Source organism: Acomys minous (assembly GCF_964271855.1).
Source record: "Acomys minous genome assembly, chromosome: 2".
In the NCBI taxonomy this organism is placed as follows: Eukaryota; Metazoa; Chordata; class Mammalia; order Rodentia; family Muridae; genus Acomys; species Acomys minous.
The window spans coordinates 53,697,433-53,715,061 of record NC_140484.1 but is presented as its reverse complement, the minus strand read 5'-3'; the positions used below and the strand labels follow the sequence as shown (position 1 = coordinate 53,715,061).

The 17,629-nt window shown below is 42.7% G+C and overlaps 1 protein-coding gene across 13 annotated transcripts in view; it reads right to left on the bottom strand.

The window, feature by feature from the left end:
- Positions 1–17,629, bottom strand: part of PPP6R3 (protein phosphatase 6 regulatory subunit 3) — a 116,619-nt gene that overhangs the window by 36,408 nt on the left and 62,582 nt on the right. For all 13 annotated transcript variants that reach the window (XM_084750643.1, XM_084750644.1, XM_084750645.1 and 10 more), the window contains 5 exons: positions 15,312–15,424; positions 11,276–11,389; positions 4,703–4,832; positions 2,309–2,461; positions 779–928 (listed from right to left, as the gene is read on the bottom strand). In XM_084750643.1, coding sequence (XP_084606769.1) covers positions 779–928; positions 2,309–2,461; positions 4,703–4,832; positions 11,276–11,389; positions 15,312–15,424 — 660 coding nt within the window. The remainder of the gene's footprint in view (positions 1–778; positions 929–2,308; positions 2,462–4,702; positions 4,833–11,275; positions 11,390–15,311; positions 15,425–17,629) is intronic.

The window sequence follows — 17,629 nt, the reverse complement described above, 5'->3', positions numbered from 1 at the left end:
TGGCTTAGTTAACTTTTAAATGTGGGCAACAAAACGTGAACGACCGTAACAAAACTAACAGTCAAAGAGAAGCCACATGGCTGCAAACTCCAATGAGCAACGGCACTTGTCTTCTCCAGTTACTAGCTGCTCCAGGGCAGCCTTTTTTGGCTTCCAGGTCTGGGAATAAACTACCTGGAAACTAGAGGATTAGTTAAGACCATAGAAATGTACAACTCTGAAAACTGACCTAGAAAAATCACTTCGTATTTTATAGAAAAAGAGACTGGCTCCCAGGCCACATATCATGCACATGCTTATAACCCTAGCTCTGAGAGCCTGAGCCAGAAAGTTTATGAGTCCAAGACAAGTCTGATCTACAAAGGAAGAGCCCCCTGTTCTTGCCCATAAAACACCAGAGAGAGACTCTAAAGTGAAGACCATTCAACATTGACTACAACTCATTTCTCCACACTTTCAGGCACCTAATCAGCACTGCAAGTTAAACACTGGTGTGCCGAAGAACAGTAAACAGTAAAAGTATTCTCAGTAGGACTTAATTATCTATGGTTCTTTTAACCCGCGTGAAGTGTGTTCAAATGTCTTATATTTACAAGAAGGTGGGTCTACAGTTCATTGAGAGGTTCGGTCCATGTGATTAACAGAAGAATCACTTGTCAGAAGTGTAATGAGCAGCATGTGACAGCTAAACCTTATGACTTGGAAGCTACTCAACCTGCCCTTCAACTGTGATTCATTTCACACTCTGGAAAACACAGACGTCAGGAATAACACTTACATGCTTCAATAACAAATTGTCAGCAGTGGAGTCTTGATCAGTAATGGTACCATTTTCTGCATTCTCAAAAGGACTGGCAAGGATGAGAGCAATACAAATTTCCACTTGTGTATGTAGAAAGTTATTCCATGTATACTTGAAGAACATGTCCTACAAGGAAAGTAGAGGCTCTTCAGTGAGCTCAGTGCTGAAGCCACCACTTTAAACATTCATCAAGTAGTAACTGAAGAACATGTTTTCAAGGTGGGGATACACTCAGTCAGTAAAGTGCGTGCCGAATAAGTGGAGATCTGACTCTGGATCTCTAGCACCTACTTAAAAGCTGGGCATAGTGGCATCTATGTCTGTGATCCAGGGCTGGGGAAGTGAAGACGGGTAGATCTCACTGACCAACCAGTCTAGCCTAACTGAAGAGCTTCAGTGATCTAGAAACACAAGGCAGAAGTTAGCAAATTGGCTCAGTAGTAAAAGGTGCCTGCCACCAAGACTGATTACCTTGAGTTTGCTTCTGAAAATCCCCATGGCGAGAGGAAAGAACTGACTTCTAAACGGTGTGGTCTGACCTCAGCACGGGAGCTATGATGGCTGCATATGCATGTGTGCACACAGATAAGCACATACCCGTATTAAAAGAAACAAAAATGTATTTAAAGGGTGGTTTGAAACACTGCTTCATAGTCCATATAACTATATGTTCATTCAAAATACTTGAATTTGCCTAGAATATATGAGAAAACAGAAGAAAGCTCCCGTAACAAAAAGGAAAGATGAACATAACCTTCTTAAGGAGAAATGTTTAAAAGGTGATGCAAATATCCAGCTCAGTCCATTTCCATGCTTTTCCCTTTGTGACTCCAGGGAATTACACGGCTTCTTCAGACCACCAAGCATGCAGCAGGCTTTGCTTTGCACTATCCATGAAAGGCACAATTAAGGCTTATTTTGATATGAGGAAACTTGATAGAGAATTATTTTTATTGGAGAAAGAGGGTCTAGGTTAACATAATAGTTTTGTCCTAGTCTCCACTGCAGCAGAATGTCAACTTGTAGATAGCAACTTGTTAAATGCCTCATTCCTGTTTGAAGTTGGACTTCCTACTCACAACGCCTGAGTGTGCTGAGTGTGGGACAGTCACTTACATGGTAACCCTGTCGCAGATGTGGTCCTGAGCAGTGAGCCAATGCCTTGTGACATAAGTGCCTTTGCCCTAGTACTATCTGGTTTCCTCGCGTCTTCCAGAGGTGTGGAGGGAATGAGCTCTTCCCCTTTCCTGGGAGGATGGGTCAGAAGCCAGCTGACAACACTAGCACCTCACACCACATGCAGCTTGGTACAAGTCGGACTGAGTTCAAAGAAGTTGTAGTGCTCAGGGTGAGAGTATTGTTATAGATCTGTCCCCACTCTTGGACAGGATGCCTGTACTGGACAGTGAGTTCAAACCACACCCCTGTCAATTTATATGACTGAGCTATATATAATCTTAGGAACCACCAAGGCTGACTTCAAATGTCTGTGAGGCAGAATCTCACCAATATGACACCAATGCTGTTCAGCTCCATCAGGTCTCCATTTATACTGCTGGTATTGGTTTGAAGCAGGCTGGATATCAACCTAATCACATTCAACCGAGTATTCCCCACAGGAGGGTCCAGTATACCCCATGTAGTCTTCATCACACTTTTCTGAGGAAGAAAAAGCTTTCAAATTAAATTCAGTGTAAATCAATAAACAAGAAGTCCATGTGCTGACACAGTAGAAGGCCAGCTAATATCATACAATTCATGCTGGAGAAATCTAAACTTGCAGCTGGAATCTTTACAAGAAGTCAGAAACAACAACATACGGTAAAAAGGTATGTGTTTGCCCTGAGAAATATTGTGGATGAGGCCCGTTCTTGTCTACAAAGAGTTTTGATAATCTGAAATCACAAGACAGAAGCAGATACTATAGCATTTTAGATATTTCAGACATTCTGACTTACCTCAAGAACCCACATAGTGGAATGGAAGGGGAGAACAAAGTTCCCACAATAAACAAACTTTAAACAATCAAAACCCCAAAGACATAGTGTGTAATGCTGGTTAGTCATCACTCTCTTACTTCCAAAGTTCTCAGACTCCAGTGACAGCCTAAACCAAAACTCTCATACTTGTGCACTCTCCTCTTCTGGCCCAAGCCTTACAGTTTCATTCCATGAAACTCCTGAAACTTTCTAAAAAGTGTCATGTTGCCTAAGGGTGATTACTTGCTTAATATGTGTAAGACTACATTCAATCCTTAGCACAGCAAGTAAGTTCACTCACCAATTAATACGGCTACTTTAAATACTCCCTGAATCTACTTATACATCTCATCATGGAGTGAAGCCAGGGGTGTCACTCATTGCTAGAGTAAAAGAGAAGTTTCAACAAGAGACTTAGTTATGAATTGAGGTAATGAGTTGGGTGTTTCTTTGTGTACCTAGAAAGAAGCCGAATGAACCACCCAAGACTCAGTCTGGGCTCTCATCACACATTCCCTCTCCTATCCTCCTCTTGCCGCCATTTTTCATCGGTGATGGTCTCTCTTCTCCTAAATCCTTTTTCTCATTCTTGTTTCTAAGACTGGCAAGAAGGATGGGCACTGGCTAGTTAGCTGCTAAACACTTAAGAAATAAAAAATCTTAGGGTCAATGAGCTGACTGAAGATGCAGGGCCCTGGACTGAATGGGCCCCGCAGGACCCTGAGCACAGAGGGAACTGTTAGGCACTCAAGAGAGCCCTGGGTATCTGAACAACAACTTGGACACTCACCAGACCCTTGGAGTATTGACCTAAGGTATTCTGGCCCTCCTCCAGAAGGTTAAAGAGAAATGACTCTGGTGGTATGAATAAGAATGGTTCCAATAGGCTCATATATTTGAGTGCTTGGTCACCAGGGAGTGGTCACCAGGAATAGGATATGGCCTTGCTAGGGTAGGGTGGCCTTGTTGGAAGAAGTGTCTCAAGAGGGGATGTGTTTGGAGGTTTCAAAAGACAATGCTAGGGCCAGTCTCTTCCTCTCTGCCTGCAGATCAGGATTTAGCTCTCAGCCTTCCCCTCATGAAGATAATGGATTAAGCCTCTAAAAGTAAGCAAGACTCAAATTAAATACTTTCTTTTATAAAAGAGCTGCCTTGGTCATGGTGTCATTTCACCACAACAGAACAATGACTAAGTAACAAGAGCTCATACAGATGTGATAAACTCACATACTAAATTCTTAACAAGTCATACCAATGTAGAGAGTAAAAGAAAACAGTACGGAAGACTAGAGCAGCTGTGATTCCCAGCGTGCCTCCCAGGCAGGTCTCCTGAGGTTCCACTGTGTTCAGTTTTGCATGCAAATCAACACTCTGTGCCAGTTCCTTTCCAACCTGTACACTAAGATCTCAGTAGACTGTATCTCAGTGAGGTATTTTTTATTCTAATTTCCCCTCATTTACTAATTTAAACACGAGATATGGATAAAAAGCCTCACATGGGAGGCACACTGGTGAATGTTTGTAATCTCACTACTTGTAAGGCTCAGGCAGGAAGATAGCAAGTTCAAGGCCAGCCTAGAATAAACAGTAAGACCCTGCCCCACAAAATAAAACCAACCAATAACAAGACATCTCAGAGGCAGAGAAAATGGTAGTGTACCTTAAACATACATGCAGGTTGAGGAGATGGCTCAGTGGGCAAAGCACTTCCCTCCAAGCCTCTGAGTTCTATCTCCAGAACCCATATAGTTTAATGGAAGGATATAAGCAGCACAGGTGTGCATACTTGCCCACACTTTTTAAAAACATATTATGTAATGCTAATTATGATCATTCTCTTATGTCCAGGTTCTCAGACTCTCCGGTAACTGCCAAAACCAAAGCCCTGCCTGCCAGTAACACTTAAAGACAGAAACCCTACCTTGGGTGGCTCCAGCAGGAGTTCATGGAAAGATCCAAGTCTTCCTCGGATGGCTTCTAAAACACTCTTGTTAACTGAACAAGCTGAGTGACTCATGCCTGGTGGGCAGATCTCTATATGGCCTTCAAATCTGAGGGGGGAAAAAAAATCAAGGGAACTACTGTAATCTCAAAATAATTCACTCAAGTTCTCCATGTCAACCCTGCAAGCACATACTTCATGAATCTGACTACATTATGGTGATGTGAAAGAGCCAGCCAAGAAACAACAATGAGACTCAAGGGATTGGCCACCATGCCCTGAGAACATAAAGGGGTTATGGTATCAGGTGAGGTACTGTGTCACATCTCCAACTCCTGTCACTATCATACTGAGAGCACATCTCTAATGATTAGAAAATATGGATCAAATGGAGAACTGACCCAATCACAAGACATCGAATTACCTGCCACCTGGGAATGCTAACAATAATGGGACTCCTACTTATCCTCCGAAGTATTTTTGGGTAAATAACACTGATTTTCTATTTATAATTTATTCTACATAAAATCCAGTCTTCAATCATTACAACTCATTCCTTAACTAACAAAAAACAAAAAGAAAGGATTACAGATAATGTGAGACTCCCATTTTCAGCTAGTATCGTGACTGCAAGGAACAGTAGTGCTCAAGGATAAGCCCAGGGAGGGAGGACACAGATCAGTGTGAAAATGAAGCTATTAAGCTCAAACTGAAAGTGCTATGTATACTGTTACAGTGAGACTGCCTGGATCCAAACCCAACCTTATCAGCTCATTAATGATCACTAACAAAAGAACCTTCTGGGACAGCAGTGAGGAGCCCATCAGCAGACTAAGGGCTGCACATCACCTGGCACACCTGGAAACCACAGAGTGCACTATGGTAATGACTGCTGAAAACACACCACTTGTGAGTGACATCTAGCTCTAAAGGCTGAGCTCAGAAACACAATTCCTAAAAAAAGGGAAAGAGCAATCAATAATTCTGGCCCAGTGCTAGCTCCTCCAAACAAATGTCACTTTAACCCTCACAGCCTGTGGATGCCGCTTGTTTTGGGGAAAAGACATCTAAAGACATAACTAAGAACTCTGAGATGGATGATTAACCTGGATTGTGAGATGGGCCCACATTGCTATCACAAGGGTCCTTAGAGAACAGACACACACACACAGAGGGTAAGATGAGGACAAATCAAACAGTGGACACAGGCCATGGAGTTGCCTGAAAAAATCAATAGAAACGGAAGAGTCAGGGAACCATACTCTGTGTCTCTTTGGGAATGTAACACTGACAACACAATAATCTTGAAAGTCTGGCATTGCAAACTATTGCTTGTAGCTGGAGAGACGGCTCAGTGGTTAAGAGAACCGTTGCTCTAGAACCCAGCTCCTGAAGCTGTGGGTTGCAAGCAGGTATGGAATAATGTAATTGACTATGGGGGTGAGGGGATCAAAAAGTATTTAGAAACAATGAAAGACTTCTGAAGGAACACGAAAGGAAAAACTAGTTCAAAATCAAATGTGAAATGAATTCAAGGTGTTTGTGTCGTATCATGTGACTTCTATGCTGCCTAGATTCTTGACACCCACCCTATGCACCACACACACCATCACAATGCCAATAAAGACCACTGAAATATCTTGGGCCAGATTTGAGGCTATGGCTGTTGCACATATGTTTTACTGCACAGACTTTTGAGCTCTTAAACAAATATGACAGTTTAATTATAATCTCAGCATGAAAGCATCAAATTAGTAAGTCATCAGCCCACAGTGTGTTAGAATGTTTGATCTTAAAACTGCTGCTGGAGTTACTGACAAGGTTCATTTAACAAAACAAAACAAAACACCCCATTATACACTTACTTGAGATTAGAACCAAATTTCCTGATACAGTCCTAACTATATTTCTGCCATTTTGCACTGCACAGTTAAAGTGGCCTTCTTGGCACTGATGATTATAAAATAAAGTTGAACATGCTGTACAGCCTGCAGTGTTAAATACTCAGCCATGACTTATTTACATAAATAAGCATATCCATCTCACTATGAAAATTTGCTTTCACCTTTAACAGTAAATTTATATGTACATTAAAGACTTTTAATTTAGCATGAGGAAAGCCTGGTTTAATCTCCAGCACCAATGAAACCAGGTATATTGGTACAACCTGTAATCCACTCTGGATTAGTGATCATTTGGGGAGATCCAGCCCACCGTGGCAGTACTGGTTACTATAAGGAAGCACAAACAATGAGGAGCAGGCCAGTAAGCAGCACTCTTCCATGGCCTCTGCATCAACTCTTGCCTCCAGGTTCCAGCTCAATCTGAGCTCCTACCTTGGCTTCCCTTAAATGGACCACGATTCAGGATACATAAGCCAAATAAATGTTTTCTTCCCTAAACTGCTTTTGGTCATGGTGTTTCATCACAGCAAAAATCACCCTAAGACACTCTCCTGTATGGTATTGGTTTTGAAGAAATGAATGAATCATAGAGAACAGCTGAGGTTTGTTACACTGTAAAAGGTCAGAGACCCTGAAGGGAGGCAAGAAGAGGTACAGCCTATCTGCAGCGGCGACCCGAGGATGCTGGAAACACCAGGACTATGGGCCATCTGCCGAGGACAATGGGCTGTTATTAAGTCTCTAGAGCTGGCTTAAGCCTATCAGCCAAGCTGTGTGTGCTCAGATAGCAGAGCAAGAGAAGAGGGGATAAAAAGTATGAGTGAAACCTAGAAGTTGAACACTGAGCTGTTTGCACTGCTGAATTTGAATTTTGCTGTGATCTACTCATGACTATACACTGGCTCCTTCCTTCCGGAATAATTTTTTAAAATATAACTTATTTTGGGTTTTCCAGTAGTTTCTAAAAGTTGGACTGTGTTTTTATATTGTGACACCTATATTAACATGAGCTCTTGAAGGACAAAGAAAAAGTCAAGTTGACTTTTAATACATCAACAGAATTCAAAGTAGAACATAGGACTATAATTTGGTGACATGTCAAAGAAAACCACCAGAATCAAAGGTTTTCCTCTGGAACTTCTACAGTTTTAGCTTTAGTGTCTGGTTCTGTGATACATCTTTGAATAAAATTTTCTATAATCTAGGAGTCAAAACTTTTTGGCACAATGAGGTCAAATACACTGCCCAACGGCACTTATTGAAATTTTCATCCTTTCCACACTGCACAGCATTCACCTCCCGATGAGAATGTGCGTGTGTGCGTGCCTGTCTGTGTGCTTTTGTTACAGGGATCTGGGGGACCTTCTCTTTTCTCTTGTCAGGTTGGCTGTGGCTTTGTAGCAAGTCCTGTAGCATGCACGTATGGGGACACAGGACCAATGGAAACTCAAACCACAACTCCTCTGTTCTGGGTAGCCTTAGGCCAACTTGACACACAAGCTAGAGTTATCTGAAAGGAGGGGACCTCAATTAAGAAAACACCTCCGTAAGATCCAGCTGTAAGGCATTTCTCAATTAGTGATGAGAGAGAGTTCCCCCATTGTAGATGGTTCCATCCTTTAGCTGGTGGTCCTGAGTTCTATTATAAGAAAGCAGACTAGGCTGGATGTGGTGGCGCACGCCTTTAATCTCAGCACGTGGGAAGAAGGAGCTGCCTTGAAAGAAGACAGAAAGACAGAAAAAAAGAAAGAAAGAAAGAAAGAAGATTGAGCAAGCTATGGGAAGCAGAATAAACCCTTTCCTCCTCAGCTTGCTTTAGTTGCAGCAATAGAAACCCTAAAGTACTTCTCTCCCTTCAGTTGCTGTACGTTAACTGTGCCAGCCACTTCTTCAAGAGAGCTTTGGTTCTTTTTATTGGCCAACAGGGTCAGAAACTAAGACTTAGGCACTCAAATTTGTTCCTGGTGTCCTGTCAACTATTGCTGGGTCCTCAGCGAACAGGCAATGTTTATGTTTAACTTCATCATGAGTTATGTCTGGTTTCCTGTGCCGATTCTCTCAGATGTTGGCGTAAGTGCTGAGGGCTCTTCATTTCTGTTCTCATCTCTTGCATCTTCACACAATCTCTCATCCCTTTACTGAGGCTCTGTGTTTACATACTGCCCACTTTTCTAGAGCTCTCACATGATCCTGGTATTTATACGAAATCCCTCTTTTTCTGACAGTGGTAACGTTTTGGAGTTGCTTCCTCTTACTGTCCTTTCTCTTCTGAGTTTGTTGAGGTTCTTTTCCTCATAGTCCTTAGTGGATAGGTCCATCCAGTTTAGGACTAGAAACTGGTCTATGTGGTATTTATGGAGGAGTAGATGTGAGTCTCTTTTCCTAGCCCTAAGTGTTGAGTGTGATCAATAGGTCAACAGTTGAGTGAGGCAAGGCTTAGGTTGTTATAGTAGCCTTCAGTGCTCCAGTCTCTAGTTACTTTGGCTTACCTGCCAAATTTTTCTCTACATATTCAGCATCCATGGCTTAGATTTTCCTAGTAAACCTGCTCCTCTTGGGCCTGGGAAGAGTCTCCTTCCACACACTGGCCTTCTCTTCCTTCCAGCAGCATTCTATTGCTACTTGTTATCTGGCACTTGGAAAGCAGGGAGAGGAAATGGGAGGAGAGAAATGCCTTAGCCTTAGCACCCCTAGCTCCTAGGTCTTCAGAGGAGGGCTTCCTTAGTGATCCTTCCCTTGACTGGGGGGGGGGGGGGGGGGCAGGTGGAGCACAGCAACAACAAAACCAGTGATCTCAAGTATTCCTGCCTTTCCCACTGGACAGAAGAACTTTTTTCCTGGTCATCTCCTCTCACTAGTGTTCTTCATCGTATCCTTAGAGTTGAAGGCGTAGTTTCTTTTACATGGGAGGCTTAAGATTTTGTTTAGGGGAGAAGGATCCTGGTGAATATACAGTCATTTCCCCCTCAAGGTGCTCCACATCTGAGGCCTGCAACCACAGTGGGGACTGTCTCTCTTGCCTTGCTTGCCTACTGAAAGGCTTACAGGCATGTACAAACTACCAGCATCTGGTCTAGGTCTCAGTTAGTGTCTGTCTCTATCTCTGTCTCTGTCTCTCTCTCAAAAACAAAACAAAAACGTAACTGAAACTACTGTGTCAACAACATGAGGAAACATAGGGAGGATGCAGCTAAGATACACAGGTCAGGTGTTGTATTTTTTTGTAAAACCACCTGGAACCTATTCCAGCTTGTGAACTCTTGTAGCACTGCCTTTCTTGGCTGTAACACAGCAGCAAATTTCCCTTTGTGGGTCTTCACTTGGACTTTTTTGGCCTTGGTGAGAGGACAGCATAAGGCAGGGCACAGCTCGCCCTCTTCCCAGATGCTTCTGAGACTCAACCCTTTCCTGGATAAGGTGAAGATCCAAGATCTAAGTGCACTTTAAAAGTACGATCTTGCTCAATGTTTGAAACCAAAAGCTTCTTCACAGAAAGCTTTGCGTGCATCCCCTTTTACTGCCACCATAGATTCCTCTTTTAAAATGGTACTTTTTTTTACTCTCTTAAAATGGTGCTTTTCCCCTTACTTCTGCTAAAATGTGTACTACTCCTCAAGTTTTTCTTGCTTTCTCAGCTCAGTCACTGTGCACACCTCACAGCAACACTCAGTATGACAGTAAGCCATAGACAGGGAAGGTAGGAAGGCCCTGATACATGAGCTGTGAGACATACCTTGCCTTGCTGCTTATGTGATTTAAAATATGAATTTCTGGGAAGAAGGAGAAAGGTAAATTATACATTCTCCAAATTACAATAGACTTGAAAGCACTGCTGCCTACTGCCCTCCATTATCACTAAGACTAAGCAGGCCAGTGACAGGGACTAGGCATTTGGGAAGTGGGGCTAGTGAGGCTGCCTTCACTGCCATCCCAGAAACGTATATTTCATCACTGAGAGAAAAACAGAAGCCTCGGCTGGCTGAAGACTTTGCCTGCCGGCCAAGGACGTCAGCCGTCTGCCCGTGTCACTTGCTTCACTGGATGGGTCCAGTAACAACACGCAAAACAATACAATCTCTTCATAGTCCTAACACACTTACAATGGACACAAACAGTAAAAGACAACATACAAAATCCAGTCGCTTATTGAAAAACATACCATGTTCATGATTTCTTAAGGTCCCAGGCCACCTGCTCATCCAGCCTCTGGAGTGCAATACCCTCACAGTGAGCCCCCATAAAACAACAGAAGTTAGTCTGAAGAAGGCAATCTGGAGGCCTTCTATCAGCACCTGACACCTGGAACATCCCTCCCCCATCTTCATAAGCACACACCCAGACAGCTGTCTGGGCCACTGTCCATGTTTGGGGTTTGCTCACCTCACATCTACTTCAGTGGCACACTAACACCAGCAAACACAATGTGCTGTCAATAACCTATTGGTCAAACTATACTGTTCAACTAAGTCTCTAAATAGGTAGCACACACATACAAGAAATCAGTGTCTCTACAGCAGTAACTTCAGCAGCACCTGCTCTCCAGTGACATGCTACTGCAACTCATCTGGCAAGAATTTAACTCTTAGCTTTTAAGACATCTGTAAATAGAATAAAATGGATGATTTAGCGAGATAAAATGAAAGCTTACGTTGGCCTTCGAGTCTCAAGTAAAGTCAGTAAAATCTGGATTGCACTGACTATGGCCGATTCATTCTTCTCCTTATGAAAAATATTTGACAGAAGCTGCTCTATAATTTCTTGCCTGGGGAAAGAAATCAACAGTCAAGCGCCGAGTGAAATGTCATTTAACAGTAACAACTAAAAGGATCCAACACGATCCCTACGAACACTCACCCACACATGAGCATGTTTGCTTTCTACCGTGATGTCACTACTAAAGCGAATCTTCTTATGCGTTAAGTTTACCTCCTTTAACAAGATAAGGGGGCCCTTTCGCTTCTGCCAACCTTCCTAAGAAGCAACAAATACTTCAAGGCAAGGTGTGATCTCCTACTCAAAGCAGAGTGGTGGCAGTAGTGACAGCTGATGGTGATGTACAGTTCAGACTCAGAACTTGCTGTGTGATTACCAAAGATCCAAGACAGGTCAAAGAGACCACTCACCATTGGCTTTTACTCTACACTTCTCAAGTAATAAATCAGCAGAAACATTACTAGAAGTGTGTGAAATCCCTGTTAGAGGAGGTACACAGTACAGCAGCCTAAGGATAGATTAGAGCACGGGTTCTCAACCTTCGTAATGCTATGGCCTCACGTTGTGGTGACCCCCAACCATTAAATTTTCACTGCTATTTCAATATTATAATTTTACAAGGTTATGAATCATAATGTAAGTATCTGATATGTGACCCCTGAGAAAGGCTCATTTGACATCCCAAAAGGGGTTTTGACACACAGATTGAGGTTTGGAGTTACACTTCTGGCAACTGTGTTCTTCATAGGTGGCCCCCAGCAAAACAGCACTGATGCTTGTCCTTGTGATATCACAGTAAAGCGACACTTTCAGAACCACTGACATCTCCTCCACAGCAACGGCAAACTGGTCCCAACCATCTCATGGCTACATCAACTTGGAATTCTGTCACATCAGAAGCATTCTAATGGACAAAACAATGTAAAAGCTAACAAAAGCTTATGATTTGACAATGCAGTATTGGTGCTGCATCCAGAGCTTTATCCAAACAGTACTACCCATTGCCCAGAAGAGACCAGCACCAAGAACCTCGAGATGGAACTTGCCACACATGATAGGAGGGTGCCTTTTAGCCTCTAGACTAGGAGGTGCTTTCTGACATAGTTATGCTCCCATTTTCAAATACAGGAGTGATATTAGCAAAACTCACAGTGTATGAAGCCATCTAGATTACTCACCTGCATCTCTGGGACAACTGTTTTTCAACTGGGTGAGTGACAGAAAGGCTCACATCTATAAAATTAACTGTCTCAAATAACAAAAATTCTAAGTTCATTAATCTACTGTTAAGATACCTAGTCCAGCTCAAAGGGAACTATTTTAAGGAATTTTTCTATTTCAAATTTTGAGAGATACTAGCTAGAACGCATTTAATTTAGGCCCAACTCAGAATTTCTTTCTTTTCTTTTTTTTAGACAGGGTTTCTCTGTGTAGCCTTGATTGTCCTGGACTCGCTTTGTAGACCACGATGGCCTCGAACTCATAGCGAACCAGTGCTGGGATTAATGGTATGTGCCACCACATCTGGCTCAGAATGTCTTTCTTGATAGCACTTCTCTCACTCTTCAGCTTCAGCCCATTTAAACCCATACCTTCCACTTACAACATAAATGCACAGTGGTACTAAGCCTATGGGTCACTCAACATTCTAATACAGAGAATTTTTTGTATGTCTCATCAAAAGACTGGCTCACTCTGATATCACTAACATAAGGTACTTTTGACTATTAAATACAGACAATGTGGTGGTTTGAATAAAATGACCCCATAGGCTCACAGGGACACTATTTGAAAGGAGTAGAAGGTGTGGCCTTGATGGAGGAAGGCTCTGGGGGTAGGTGTGAGGTTTCAGAAGCCTAAGCCAGGCACAGAGGCTCACTCTCTCTTACTGTTGATGTGGATGTAGACCACTCGGCTACCATGTCTGCCTGCATGTCACCATTTTGCCTACCATGGGGAGAATGGACTAGACCTCTTAAACTATAAGCAAGCCCCAATTAAATGCTTTCTTTTATAAGAATTGCCAAGGTCATGCCAGGTGTGGTGGCACAAGCCTTTAATCCCAGCACTTTGGAGGCAGAGGCAGGCAGATCGCTACGAGTTCAAGGCCAAGCCTGGTCTATGGAACAAGCCCAGGACAGGCAAGGCTACAGAGAAATCCTGTCTCGAAAAACCAAAACCCCAAAAGGGTGGGGTGCTTCCTGACTGTATCCAACATAACCAACTGCCTCATACTGCATACACCATGCTGTCATGATGACTGAGAGCCAAATTAAACCAATCATTCCTTAAAGCAAGAGAAAGAGGGGAGGTAGGGAGAAAAGAAGGAGAGAGAAAGAGAAAGAACCCACCACAATGTATGTTAGCTTGCAGAAAGACACAGTTGACTTACTTGGTCCATGTACCTGAAGACATTCACTCTAACATTTATTGACGTAGAAGCAAGCATATGCATGGCCTCTGGTGGACCTGAAGAGTTCAGAGCTCACTGTTGACCACTTAATACATGTGGCCACCACCAACCAGTTAAATATAGCTCACAGACTTTTGACACATTCTAAATATAAATGTTGGATTTCAAGGCTCCATAGTTTAAAAACATTAAAATTACAAGCTGCTTTTGCTGTGTTTCTACTTTTCAGCAGCTCTATAAATCATATGAAGTTGCTGATACTCAAAACAGAAGTTTTTTGGTTGTTTGTTTCTTTAAGACAGGGTCTCACTATGTAGCTCTGGCTGTCCTGGAGCTCAAAGATTGGCCTGCCTATACCTCCAGAGTGATGGGTTTATGGGCACATATACCACCACACACACCCAAACACTCAGAATTTTTAACCTACTCAGATAACAGTTTTACACAGGTCAGCCTAATGAGTAATAAAATTGTAAATATCTAGATGGAGGATCTTGTGTTTGAAAAGAATACATATATAAAATGAGACATAACATGAAAAACTATGCAATTGGGAACTGTGCATGAGCCTTTCCATTGGCAACAGTTCTAGGAGTACAAATCAGCTTTCTCACAAGACAGTTAACAGCAAGCTGCTTGGTGTTTGGTTTGGCAAAAGATGTAGAAAGTCTCTTTGCATTGGAGGACTATGAAGGGACACCTACTGCCACGAGAGACAAGCCAAGAGTGAAGAAGAAAACCATTGCATCCACTGCTGCCTGTGCACTTTTTCCAGTTACTCCTCCTATGGGAGAACCTGCTTTTCCACAATACCACTGTAACAGTGTGGGCACAAGTCAATGACATACCCATGTTAACCACCAATGTTCTTTCTGAAAATGTGAGACTCCTGGAAATTAAAAACAACAGCCCATCTTCAAGGGACCTTCCCCTCAACATGAACAGGGTAACTGCTCAAGCACCCCGAGTCAGCTGAAAAGACACAGTAGCCTTAGAAGATCTTCAGAAGAAACTGATGGATTAAATGGGTCAAATGCATACATACAGAAGACTCTATTTTTAAAAATGGGCTGGAGAGATGGCTCACAGGTTAACAGCACTGGCTGCTCTTCCAGAAGTCCTGAGTTTAATTCCCAGCAACCACACAGTGGCTCATAACCATCTATAATGAGGTCTGGTGCCCTCTTCTGACATGTAGGCAGAATACTATATTAAAAAATAAATAAATAAATCTTTTTAAAAAAACAAAACAACAAAAAACCTAAAAACCCTCCAAGTCATGCTGTGACTGTTTCATAGCAGGGTGCTCTGTAAAACTCAGCTTTGCAGGCTTTGAGAACTTGAAAGTCCACTTGTCCAAGCCACTGGTTCCCCTTCTTGCTCATTCGGTCTCTACTGGGTCACAAACTGTGGATGAAGGATAGCAGGCTTTCCTGCTTTGCACAGGGTTTAACGACACAATGCCAACAAAGGAGCAGTTACTTCACTTACCAGTCACTCACAAGGTAACACATCAAACAGCATCAATGAGGAAATAAGAACCAAGTGGTAAACATACTTTTCTAGAGTGGCAAGCAGGGGATCTGGTTCTGTACTGTTTTGAACTTGTAACATCTGGTCTCTGCTCAGGCGAACAATTTCACAAAGTGATTGTGAGGCATTTGAATGTCGCTAAAGGAAAAAGGTACAATTTTAGCTATAGAACTTGTTAGAAGATAACTTTATAGTAAAAAGTGAAGGGAGAAATTGCTCGAGAGGTAACACAAATTAAAACTGTTTACTAGCTTCAATGAGCAAGTGAAGCCCCAAAGGACGGAAGCATTTGCCTGCCAGGCTGATGAGCTGCTCTTTCACAGCTGCATAGTGTAGATCACCATATGTAGAGACATGTGAGCAAAGGCCTGGCATGGACAAATGTCTTTGACTAAATACTTGAGGAGAAAAAAAGATATCCCCCTAACAACCTCTTTCCTAGCACAGATAGATACACATGTTAGCTCAAAAATTAAAACAAAAACTAATACAGCTCTGTGGACGTTAGAAGGTGCAGTAGGAAACTCTAGCCTCAGCGGCCCTGGTTCCTGTCCTGTGGGAAACGGTAACATTTCATACCACCACATTCTAGAGACATGATACATACTGGGAATTCACACTCATAGTAACCTAACACTTTTTAAAAACTATTATTAACCCCTCTCTCTCTTTCTTTCTCTCTCTCTCTCTCTCTCTCTCTCTCTCTCTGTGTGTGTCAGGGGTGTCTCAAGATGTACTACAGGCTAGCCTCTAACTTGTGCATCTCCCCTGCTGTAACCTTCCACTTGCTGGGATTACTGACAGGAGTCACAGTGCTAGTCATGCTTTGCCTTTCCCAAAAACCATGATGTAGGCTGGAGAGATCGCTCAGCCGTTCAGAGCACTGGCCGCTGTCCCAGAAGACCCTGGTCTAACTCCCAGCACCCACACGGTGGCTCACAACCATCAGTAACTCCAATTCCAAGCGACTGGACACCCTCTTCAGGCCTCTGTGGGAACTAGGCATGCATGTAGTGTACAAACATACATGCAAGTAAATTATCCACACATATACATAACATAAAAAGAAATAAATCTAAAAACATTGTTTAAAAAATAAAACAAAACATGCCAGGTTAAGCTTATTAAAACAGAAAACCAGAGGGCACAGCACCCAAGGATGGCTTCTTACAAAACTAAACCTGGGCTTAAAATGAGCATCCCTGGGGCTATCTTCCCAGAGAAACATCAATACACAGAAAATTAAACTGAAAATGTATAAATCTGAGCTTCTCCTTTATAGTTTCAGAAGGACTGTACAGACAAGGGAAAGCCCTGAAGAATCCAAGTTCTGCTCAAGAACACAGTGAGGAGCAAGCCTATTTATGGAAAGCAATCCCTACAAATGGACCAACTCTGCCTATGTCATCGCTCTCCACAACCTGCACTGGCCATGCCCCGACAATATGGAAACTGAGCTCCTGGAACTACGGAGCTCCTACTCTGAGGGGAAAAAATTAGTATCCAAGAAGTCAACCAGAGTTCTCCCTTAGCACCCAGCGCACACAAGCCCTGGAATCCATGGAGAATATCAACTCTGGTAACAACAGCAGCTACCACAAGGGACCATGTACCCTAGAATCCAAGATGATAGTGGAGGAGTGAAGAATACATCTTAGATTATTAGCCTTAAGCATGAAAAAATGTTTTAAGATTCACCTTTACTTTATGTGTATGCATGTATGAATGCACCATGTATGTGCATGGTGCTTATAGAAATCGGAAGAGGGAGTCAGATCCCTTGGAGCTCCGTTAGGGGCAGTTACAAGCTTCCAAGTAGGTGCTGGAAATTGAAGTCAGGTCTTCTACAAGAGCAACAAGTGCTCTTAGCCACTGTGCCATTGCTAAAGACTGATAAAAAGAATTTTTGAGCAGATTATTTAAAAGAAGAGAGTAAATCCATCTCCACAGACAATCCATACCTGAATAACAAATATCCTCTGGCTAAAAATTTGTCTTCCTCTGGCCTGCTCATCTGTACTGCTCACTTTAGAAGCATGAGAGGAGGACTTAAAGCCAAAAGCCTTGATCACCTGGATCCCCCTAAAGCCAGCACTCATAACCCTAACCCCTAATCCTAACCCTAATGTGCATGAGGTTGAACCATGCAGAGCTGCCATGCCTGTAGATAATGGTTGACTGTGGATAATCTCACACAGCTTGGCATGATTCCTGAGAAGCGATGCTACAGACCTCAGAGACACATACACTCACCCTTCAGGGCAGGGTTAATGTGTAACAGTCAACTCAAAGCCTCAGAACCACTGCCAAAAGGTCTGTCTCTAGTCTCCACACTGAGGCTGA